General features: G+C 28.4%; 1 protein-coding gene across 1 annotated transcript; it reads right to left on the bottom strand.

Annotated features, from left to right (window-relative positions):
• Nucleotides 1-1,096: 1,096 nt before the first annotated feature.
• Nucleotides 1,097-8,810, bottom strand: LOC137828609 (OVARIAN TUMOR DOMAIN-containing deubiquitinating enzyme 9). The gene is made up of 11 exons (XM_068635251.1): nt 8,654-8,810; nt 7,678-8,069; nt 7,338-7,573; nt 6,179-6,252; nt 5,443-5,497; nt 4,437-4,511; nt 4,275-4,348; nt 4,131-4,179; nt 3,128-3,212; nt 2,010-2,066; nt 1,097-1,350 (listed from the first exon to the last, which is right to left on the bottom strand). Exons 2-11 carry the CDS (start codon nt 7,988-7,990, stop codon nt 1,295-1,297), a joined length of 1,074 nt encoding a protein of 357 aa, XP_068491352.1. The 5' UTR covers nt 7,991-8,069; nt 8,654-8,810; the 3' UTR covers nt 1,097-1,294.
• Between the last annotated feature and the right edge of the window lie 3,139 nt (nt 8,811-11,949).

Here is an 11,949-nt window from a genome sequence, read left to right as displayed (position 1 = left end):
AATATTTGTGATATGTACACAAGTGGATTATTTATCGATGCAGCGACATTAAAAAAATAACATAAAAATTATTTTTTTATATATTTTTTAAAAATATTTGTATTTATATATGTAATGTGAATGATTAAGTTATATATTGAACTATTATAAGTTTTTTTTACAAACCCTATAATGATTTATATTATAATGAGTAGTAAAATTTTTAATAAGGTTATACTGTAACGATAGTAAATTTTTAGGATATTACAAACTATTCGACAAGACTATTTTTTAACAAATGTTAATTAAATTTTCTAATTATATTTTGTACCAATATGTGTAACAATTATTTCTTGATAACATCACCAATACTATATTCTAACATCAAATAATGGGATAACCTTTTAGAAAACCTTAGACTACAATTATTTTGGTTAATCAATATCAGCAGTGCAAAATTTTTACTCAACATCAATTAAAATGTTAGCTAAAGAAAACTGACCTACAATGACAAAAATATATTCTCTATCAACCGAAATAATTCTAACTAACTTCACTAATCGAAAAAATTATGGATTAAAAATCTCATATCAACTAAAAATAAAAATAAAAACATCTAAAAATAAGAGTATTTAATAATATATATTTTTGATAAAAAACTGATTAAAAATTCCATATCAACTAAAAATATAAGAACATTTAGTAGTATATATTTTTATCGAAAATTTCATATAAATTAAAAATAAAGACATTTAATAATATATAAGATTAATTTTATAAATCAATTTTAAAGATTGAATTAAATTGAAAAAATCTAACAAAATTTAGACCATAAATAATCTCTACCAACTTCAAATGAATAGCATTACCAATTGATATTTCTTAATCATTAAATATATTTAATACTATAATAAAAAAATTACTAAATAGTAGTTAAAATAATGTATCCAAACAAAAGAAATTAAAATTTAATAAATTTTAATTGTTTTATCCCAACAAAACATTCAATAATAAAATAAATACTTAAATTCAGTATATTAAAATTTCTTAAAAATTGAAAATTTTCTTTTTCAAACACGTCCTTAGTTAATCATTCTTCAAAACTACGCAAGAAAAAGAAGGATAAATAAAATAAATATATATAAAAAGAATAAATTCTATACATAAAACGAAAATGTTGATATATATATACAAAATAATGGAATTAGTGTTAGCAACAGCTCTAAAAACATTAAAAGCTCAAATAATTTTACAATGCCGATGGAAGCCACTACTGATGTATGAAATGGTTGCATCAAAATGTGCTAGACTGTTCCTATACACCGAAATTCCACCATTTCTTCTTTTTCCTTGTCTGAAATGAGGGCAAATCTGAATAGGAAAAGACATGTGAAACATTAGAGCTAAATCAATTTCAGCAATCAACAGGGAAAAATTAGCAATGTTTTTTTCTTTTTCATTGCTGATTACAGAACAAATGAGGAAAAGCGTCTCTAAAATATTTCTTCAGGTAAAAGTAAAATTATAATCACAGGCGACTTTCTCCCTTTTTTTCTTAATATGATTTTTGGTCCTCTTTTCTTTCCAAACAACGGATGGTTCAAAGAATCAAACAAAGCAATAAAATATTAAGGAGATATTTAGAGTTCATAAGCTGCAGTCTGACAAAAAATTCCACATAAAGCTGTAAAAATGGCTAGCAAATATGTGAATTCATAGTGCATGAAACAAATATGGTTCTTCAGCCAACTGCAACTCAGTGAACTCCCAATTTTGAAAATCAAATAGTGTATTATCCCACAATGGATGAAATTTAGTATTGCAGCTGTTAGAGAGATTTTAGCCACTGTTTGGTAAACAGGATTCATAGCATAATAATTAGTTAATAAATAGTAGCGTTGGAGGACATGCTATAGAGATTTAATAGAGCATTATCAAGATTAAAATTTACGTGGAAGTACATTAATTGTCAAAAATATTGAAGAGCTTCAGCTTATACTCTATTCGTAAATAGAAGTTAAAGATGTTACCTCCTTCTGGATAGATTGAGTTGTAATGCACCTCTGCCCAAAAGCTCAGAAATATCACTGCAGAAATCGCACAAGCCACAAACTAAGCATGCTGCTGAAGCATAACTTCAAATACTATCTGTAAATATCAAGCCTTTTGCACCATAGTTGACACATTAAGATTTGTTTACTTCTGTTTTCGTTTTTTTAATTACAAAACTGTCACTTTGTTTTTAATCTGTTTCTTGTTTTCAAAGATTTGCACAGGAATTAGAGTAAACAAAAAAAAAAGTTGTTTTCACTATAAGCAAAGAACACAATGAAAACCAGGTGATAACTTTATATATAGTTAAAAGTGAAGACAGAAAACATTTTACTATACATCTGCATAGTTATTACCATGTATGATTTGTTAATTTCATATGTTAGTGTAACATGTGAAACTACTACTATAAGATCTATTTATTCAGTAACAAATCGAAATATTTTTACAACCTTATAATAACTAATTTATCAAATAAAAACATTTTTAATAAAAAGTTACATCATCAAACATTGTCATCATTCTATACTCTCTTCCCCCATTTGCAAGCAGTTTGACAGTTAAAAAATTCCTTCTATGTACACAATTTCCACATACAACATAACACATATATTCATTCCACTAGATTTATTGATACTTTCAATTCAACCAATAGCTGTTGGCCCTTATACAACAACAAAAACCTTATATCACTTGGGTAACGTCGGGTACATAGATAAAAAGAATATCATTCCACTCGATTAAAAACCAAAATCCTTGGAGATATTATTCTCCATGAGATCCATCTTAAAAAATTCTTCTATTGTTTTCTTAGTTTCTCTCTCCTCCTCTCCGCATGACTTATACAATCAACTTTCCTTATGGGTGCTTCAAGTGACGTTCTTTGTCCAAAATACCTTGGCTATCATTTTTTTTTTCTCTCAACAGTGACACACCAAATATCTTCTTATAAAATTATTTCGTATCTTAACAGTTACGTGCATCACCACATTAGTTCTTTAAGAATTAGTTATCAAATTATTCTTTCAAAAATCTAAAAAGTCACTCACATGCACAGACATGAGTACATACTTAAAAAGTGCTAATAGAATCTTACCTCTTCCAGACTTCTGTATCTGTGGAAGAATCTCAATGTAACACGTGTCCTTAAAAGATGTAATAACAAGAATTTTGACACCATACTGAAAGGACATATAAGAAATGATTATATCAGTCACAGATAAATGAGGATTTTACATTAACAAAGTGGATATCAGATTTTATCCACCATTCAAACATACGATATACTGTTTAAATTCTACCTCAGGATACACTCATTCTATTCATAATTCCCACGGAATGGAAGCAACATATCTCAAAAAATAATATTATTAGAAAATTATACATCAAGAAATTTTGAAAGTAAATCTCATATCACCATTCCTAACCACTTTTTCATATTTAGTCCTAGACCTTTTTGATATCCAGAAGCCACCTTGTACCTTAACTGATTTCAGTCAAGCTGGGTGGACTCAGTAGTTAAGGGAACAAAGCTCTCTTAGTTCCTGACCTCTTTGATGCTAGAAGCCTATGGCAGTTTTAAAGCCCCAAATTGTTTTTCTATAAATATAAAGATTACAATTCTAATCATTTAAAGCCTTGGATAAATCAGCGATGGACTAAAATAATTGCTTGAAACATTTGAACTTTAAAAGTAACAGAATGGTATTTTACTCTGTAAACTATTTGCAGCACTAGTTCTTTTATGTTTAGGCCTGTCAGCTCGTGACAGCTGTACAGTTAGTTAAAACCTGTTAATATGTTATAATTTATTAAACTCCCAGTGTTAGACAGATATATATAGCTTATCTCTCGCCTAGTGTAAGTTGGCTAATTCATTTTTCTGAGAATACATAAAGTCTTCTCTCATTTCTCTCTGAACTTCAACCAAAAAAAGCCCAAGAACCCAGTGGAATTTTGTTTAACTATTACATTCGCAAAGATTTTCCACTCTGAAATCTCAACAACTTTGCAAAGGCACTAGACAGCATAGACAATAAAAAGAAGAAAAGCATTATAGGGGAGGCAAAATAAAATGGAAAATGTTTATTTCCTCATACCCAATCTGCAGCAGCCTGCAATGTGACATGATCACCCCATTCACCACTCCTGGTACATCCACTCAAAAAGCTATCAGTAAACACATAATATAATGAAGCCATATCAACAAAAATAATATAGCATAATGAGAAATACGAACATACTTGCCCATCTTCTTCAAATAATCACTATAACCCATGGGAACATAACCAGCATATAGATCTGGGGAAGATTTGAGCTGACAAAGGACACAAACAAGTAATGTATCAATACAAATGAATATAAGACAGTGCACTCAAGAGGAAATACAATGTACACCCATGAACCTGTTGAATAATCTGCTCCCGCACAAATTGGTGGTGGTCTGGAGATCGATAGAGTTGGTCTGACAAAGAACGGAACTGAAATAATATGACTCCAGTAAGACACACTTTTAATTGAAGAGTATTATGACTAACGAGCATGAAATTTTAATGATTCACTGACATGCAGTAATGTTCACAAATTATATTTAGAAAATTCAAAATGTTTAATTATATCACAATAAATTATACAAAACCATTTCAACAAATACTCCACTACCAAAATAACTAATTTTTTAAATGGTAGTGATAGACAAAATCAACACAAATAAATAATAACCTGTATAGTAACACAAACGGAAAAAGAATTTAATACTGATTAACTTCGGTGTGGAAAACACAATCAATGAACTATGTGGTCCACCAGTATAGAAATTGGTTTATTTCTGATCCTAATGAGTACTGTACGGACTTTTACATTAATTACAGGCCAATTTAAAATCTAAAGAAACTAAACATTTTTAATTCAAACTACTAGTAAATGGAGGACATTATGTTATTTATTAATAGGTTATTAAATAAAGGTGGCGGAACTTGAAGGAAGTACTCCTATGTCTTTGTACATAACCAGAAAATTTAGCCAATTTTTTTCCAGAATGAGTTGTTGCCATTATTATCAATGTATGATTCCCACCACTCTGTTTTATCCAACAACCACTCCAGTGGGTTGCTTATTACTTCTTAAAGATTGTGATTAGGCTATTGGTATAAATATAGGTTAGAAGCTTTCATAGGAATGAGCAAGTTCAGGCTTTTCCATAACTACCATGCAATCAATAGGGACAAGTAGGGTGCATAGTTTGGGAGGTGCCAGGATGAGCAAAACCCCATCCTGTTGCCAATCTATTTCACAAAAACGCCAAAATCTAAATATGCTTTTCTCACAATAAATTTACAAATTCTCTAGCAAGAACAGATAAATTTTCAAAACAGAAATTGAACATCCCAATAATAAGGATAAAGAACCAACCTGGCAGTTACCATCTCCTTGAACCTTATTCTCAATCAGATCATATAACTGCAATCTAAGAAAGACCAAATTCTTAAATTTAGATAAATGGTCGATAACAAAAAGACAAAGATAAGATATATATTTTGTTTAAATTTAAATGCAAAGTGAAGGCCATAAAAAAGGAAAAAGAGCTAGGTAGAACAAATTTTCTTGTATTTTGACTAATTCAACCTCATTTGTCAAATATTCCCCTCTAACTCTTTCTTATTCCAAAGGATAAAAAATACCATGAAGGACTTCCCATGGTCAGATGTAGGAACTAAATCATAAAGGCACAACGTCATTCAGAAGCTTCTTCACAAAACCACCAAGTTATTCAGAAACTAGATTGACACAAATAAGTCCAAATACTAAGACACATGGGGGTGATTTGATGATTGCTTCCTCTACCCTTCTCTAGAGAAAGCATCAAAACTGCAGAGCTCTGCTTGATGTTTCAACAGCGCAAACATCTCTATTACACAAAGCAACTGGTCAACATTTCTGCATTACCAGTTTACTGTTTCTCTGTTACTTTCAACTCTTGGGGATGAGATATCCTCACAGCTCACATTAAATATACATAGGGCGGATTAAGACAGTTTTCATTGTGTGTGTTTTGGAGGTAGGGAGTTCTCTTCTAATAATTGTGCAGAATTACACTTCTATCTGGAAAACTATTCGAGCCAACAGATATAAAACATAAAATGAATACCTGTCTAGAAGCCTTTGATGATCCGATGTTTCTTCATCATCAGACGGTATTTTTTCATTGGTTTTAGGAATATGCTGCAAACATGAGTGAGACAAGTAAGTCCATAAAGTGTTACTTAAATAAGAAATCCATATCTAAACAGTAACATTGATAACCTATCACACTTTAATCTTGTACATGGCAGTCAATAGCAGATAACAGCGCAGATATAGCAGCCGCTTTTCTAAACTATAGAAACTTATTATTATAGTAATTCTATGTGCACATGTATTACATATTTGTTTTTATTATAATTATGTATTAATATTCTTTTAAATATTAGAGTACCTTAGAGTACATGATTAATAATAAAAAAACAGCAAAAAAACTGTCTCAGATTCTAGGACTGCTTGGGGTGGTGAGTGGGCCAATATGAGATGCAGACCTAACAACCTTTCTCACCCGATAAACAAAACAAAATATTCAGTCTCTTTCTAATTTCTCGCATCAGTTGTCACCACCTCACGCAAAGGAAAAAAAAAGCTAGCCCCTTTATCCCTCCCATCAGCTGACAACTCCATCCCAATCATTTTGTCATACTAGAAGTCGTCCAACAGATGCAGAACAAAGGTTGCTCAGCGTGACACAATCACATAGCCTGTCAAGCTATGGTGCAATAAGAGATGAGGGGGCGTAGCTCACAAATTGCATCGATTTTTTGTTATTTGTGCCATGACGGCAGAAACAGCCAAGCGCTCCATGATGAGTTCCTCAGGTGTTCTGTTCTGCCACCCCACAATTGTAGAACGATTGCTCATAATTGATTATTCTGTTCTGGTGTGTATAAATTATAATTATTAAGCTTCAGTGTCAATGTTACAGTGTATAGGGTGGCACATAATTGTTCTACATTGAACTTTGTTTCTCGTGATCTGAGCATTGATTAGCATCAATCTGTTCCAATATTTCTATCAACAAATAAAAAATATTTTCCCTGAATATCTCTGATGAGCGAAAAGATTGTCATTTAAATTTTAGACATGCAAATTTAGCCCATGAAAATTACGAGAAATCAGCAAAGAGGATCAATTGATGGCAAATACAATTGGAAATTATAATAGAAGATAAAACATGATGACCTTAAAACAAAATTAAGTGGATGGACTAGAGCTACACTTACAGGGATGGGAACCATCTGATATAATCTTTTGCCAACCTCGCCATCAAGAGAAGATTCATCCGATATTTCCAAGGAATCCCAAACATCATCTCTGGCAACAGGTACCTCTCCTGACCTAGAGGAACCAAAAGCATTCATTTCATGCATATCATTTCCCCTTTCACTTGGACCATAATTTTCCACATCTTTCATATTGTATGATGACCCATCTAAAGAGTTCTGACGAGACTCATTTCCTAAATGGTGAAAAATTTATGAAAAACTTAGAAAATCCATTTACGTAAAAAATAAAATACAATTGACAAGACAAAAAAACTAATTCAGAACGGAAACTATCTACCATAATTATAGTTTCCATTTGAAGAATGAGGCCAATCTTGTGTATAGACAGTTCCTTGCATTCCCTCATTCTGATAATTGGGTATCCCCGAAGCTCCCATGGAGTCAAGTTGTGATAATTCTTCTTGATAAGCTCGTGCAACAGCCTCGTCATTCTCCACGTCACAGAAGCCTTCTGTGACATATTCAACTCGACTAAAATCAGGATCATAGTGGGTAAGGATACTAGGCGAACCATGATGGGAAAGTGTGCAAACATCTAGAAGATGAAGACCCCAGCGAACAACATCAGGATCCATGTCATGAGTGGCCATCTGCCCACAAAACACATGTAATTCTAACTACCCCAGAAACCAACTTGCTTTACCTGTATGCCTCTACAGAATTCAATTGCTGAAAATGAACAAAAGTTGATTGTCAAACTGTGTAGGATGATCCCCCGCTTAATTAAGTGTGATGCATATCATAGTGAAATAAAAACAACCAATTTTATACAAGGGGTAAAAGGAATAATATGATTAGATGATATCCTTTTTATCTAAGAAAGAAAACACAATTCATAATGGAAATATTGAAAAGTACAAATGTATTATCACTCATCAAATTCACCATAAAAAAATCTGAGATCAGAGGCTTCACACCAAGCCAGTTTCCACATACTCCACAATACTCAATCTAACCCAAAACCCCATTAGAGAGAAAAATTGGGATATCATCCACCATTATGCCCACTAGAATGAACGTCAAGAAAAGATGCTAAAAGTTGAAAATTTAGGATAAAAAAAAACAAAGAACCCTTGATTTTCCCTCCCAATGAAACAAAACTACAAAGTGAAAATCTAGGATCATTAAAGAAAAACCCTAACCCCATATCCAGATACAAAAATATCCGATCACTCAAAAAGAGGGGGAAAAGAGAAAAACACTCAAAAATAAAAATTGCAAGGAAGAGAAGAATGAAAAAAACAAACACAAACCTTGCGAAAAAGAAAAGAAAGAAATGACAGGGAATAGGTATTAAAATATGGATGGGAAGATGAAGAAGATGAAGACGGTGAAAGGCTTGTTTCAGGCTGAAGAAAACAGGACAATAAAATGCAGAATATCAGAGTAACCAAGCAACAAAAACTTCTTACTTTAACCTCGTAACATCTCTATTTATATTTTTGACCCTTTAACCTCCTAATATCTCTATTTAATTTTAAAAAATATTAGTACTTTTTACTTTCAAAATTAATAAAAAAGTATTATATAATTGAAATTCATATTAAAAATAGTTTTTGACAAATAAATGTTTTAAAATATATCAAATATGATACGTTTCATACTTTAACACAATATAAAGCTATTTATAATTATTGATAACAAAAATTAAAACGAAACATTTCAATTTACAAATAAAATAGTGTGGGCTGAAATAGGTAATTTGAGATTGTATTATAAAAAAAAAAAAAAAAACGTATATTGCTTTTTAATAAAAAATAAAAAAATGAAACTTTGTTATGAAGAATTTTATTATAATGTATGTGTAATTTAATAATAATATATAAGTATTGGGGCAATATGGAATAAATTAAATAAAGAAGATTTGGGCAATATGGGAATAACCGGCGCCGCTCTTCATAGGCATGCTGTCTTTTCTTGAAATTCCATTCATTTCAATCACATCTTATCTTTCCCACACTCACTTTTCGACTATTTAATGACTCTTTCTGCAAAAAGTATTTTCATCAACAATTTATACTAATTTAAGTAGGTTTTACTGTGACATATTATTTAAAGATAATAAATTTTATTTAATGCTATGATTTTATGAAAAATATTTTTTTTAAATATTATTTATATTTATGATTTTTAAAATTAAAAATTAATGTGTAATATTTTTGTTAAAATTTAAAATTCTTAAGATTCATAATGTACTAAAATAATATTAAATAAAATCAATTTTAAAGATAAAAATAATTAATTATTATATTAATTAAATAAAATCAATTTTAAAGATAATAAAATTAATTATTATTGATAAATAATTTTAAAAATAGTAATTTTAATCAAGTATTATCAAGATTTTAGTTAATAATTACTAAAATTTTAGTTAATAATTAGCCTATTCTTCCTAATAATTATTAAGGTTTTAGTTAATAATTATTAAGATTTTAATTAAAAATTATTTATTAATAGTATAAATTAATTTAGATATCAATATTTTTTTAATTTTTTAAATAATATTTAACTTATTTAATAAAATAATTAATTATTTTTAAAAATTTAATTTTTATTTAATAATTTCTTTTAGTGGTGTTATTTAAACTGGTCTTAAAATTTAAGATTTTGTATTCCTCGTTTAAGTTTCAACAATAAAATAATGTTATTAAATTATAATAACTTTCTTAAAAACATATAAAAATGCTTTAAAATTTACTCAATTTGCTACTAAAAAATATTTTAAATTTTTTATTTAATAAGTATAGATCAGTTTTTGATATTTTAAAAACTTTTGACCAGTTCACAATCTTCAGACCCGTTTAATTAAAATTCAGTTTTATGTTAATGGAATGAGTCGTCAATATTTTTATTGGTTTGTGTGGATTTATTAGTTTATATCTATTTTTAGGATAAGTTCGAACATTTATTAATTTAACATGCTTAAAATTAAACGATAATGGTAACAAATCAAATTAATTAACTATTATGGTTATAATTCATGCACGTGATATGCTCATAGATCAATATATTAAAATCTATGGGTGCCTCAATAAATATGATTCACTAAGGAATCTTGTTTTGGCTGAAAGGCCATTCTTGTTTGGATTGTTAGAAGTTTTCTCCTTGAACCACTATTAAATTTTTTTTTCTCCTTTTACTTTTAATAATGTTGTTTCTTTAGATAATTTAGATATTTAATGAAATCTAAAAAATTTAGATAACAATAAAATAAATTGATTATAATTTGGGGTTAACAAATTAATTATAATTTAAGAATTAGTTGTGCGTTTTTCTAGAATTTTGTAACTAATAAATTGTTATTTTACGAATATAACTGAGATTGAATGAGTCTTTTCATGATTGAATTTCTCGAGTTATCGAATCTCTTAAGAATCGAGAAGTTAAATCATCCAAAAATTGATATTCTCGATCTTTATTAATGAAAGAAACAAGTTAATTCCGAATCTTATTTTTCACACACACTTTTGTAACATGAATTTCTCAAAAATTTCAACTAGACCGAGAAATAAACAAATCTCTAAAATGATTTATTTGGCATTGGCAAATTTTATATTCTAAATTTAAATAAAATTAAAATATTATTTTCATATCTTAAAAAAATTAATATTCTAAATTTTATGTCAAATCGATCAAAACAATATTAACACAGTAACACCTCTCACTTATTATACATACTATGTAATTTTGTTAATATCATTTTGATTAAAATGATTTTGTTTGACTCAATTGTTAAAAAACATTATAATAGTGAGACGAAAAGAGCTAACTTCAAATCACTATAATTCTTCTTTATCTTCGTTTATACAGTGTCACATTTTTTTACCAAAAATTATTCTCTTTAAAATTAAATATGAAATAAATTTTCAATCGTAGGAAAAAAATATAAAAACTAAAATTCATACAAATAAAGAGTAATTTTTTTTTGAAATAAAATATATCTAGGCATTAAATTACTTTGAAAATTCTTAATAGAAAAACATAACAAGTATTTAAAATAATTATCTGACAAAACTAAAATAACTAGTTATGTTTGTCCTATGTTAAATCTAATTAGAATATTTCACATAATAAAAAAAAGGAATATTTAAGTTTCATCCTCTATAATTTGTTCTGTTGTCGAGTTTATGCTCACAACATTCAATCCAAACAATATGTTAATTAACAAGGGAAAGAAGGACAGGAAATAAATATTAACAAAAAATATATATTAATATTACACGTATTTTAATTTCAAGTATATTAAGATAATATTGTTAATAATATTTTTTTAAAATGAATAATTTGAAATTATATTAGCTGAATCAGAGTTGTAAATTAGTATCCATCAATCAAGTTCTCAAAATAACATTTTGTATAGAGTTATTAAAATAACATTTTGTATTTTCAGCATATTAATAAAGATAATATTATTTTAATATAAGTTCCATAAATATAACTTTCTTACAATTTTGTTTATAGAAATAACTTTATTGAATGTAAAAAATCTATATTTATAAGATTTATATTAAAATAACATTTTTACAAATAAGAAACTCTTGGTGGGTTG

This window comes from Phaseolus vulgaris, chromosome 7 (genome assembly GCF_000499845.2).
Source record: "Phaseolus vulgaris cultivar G19833 chromosome 7, P. vulgaris v2.0, whole genome shotgun sequence".
In the NCBI taxonomy this organism is placed as follows: Eukaryota; Viridiplantae; Streptophyta; class Magnoliopsida; order Fabales; family Fabaceae; genus Phaseolus; species Phaseolus vulgaris.
Note: the sequence above shows the minus strand (reverse complement) of the source record. Positions and strands in the feature narration are given on the sequence as shown.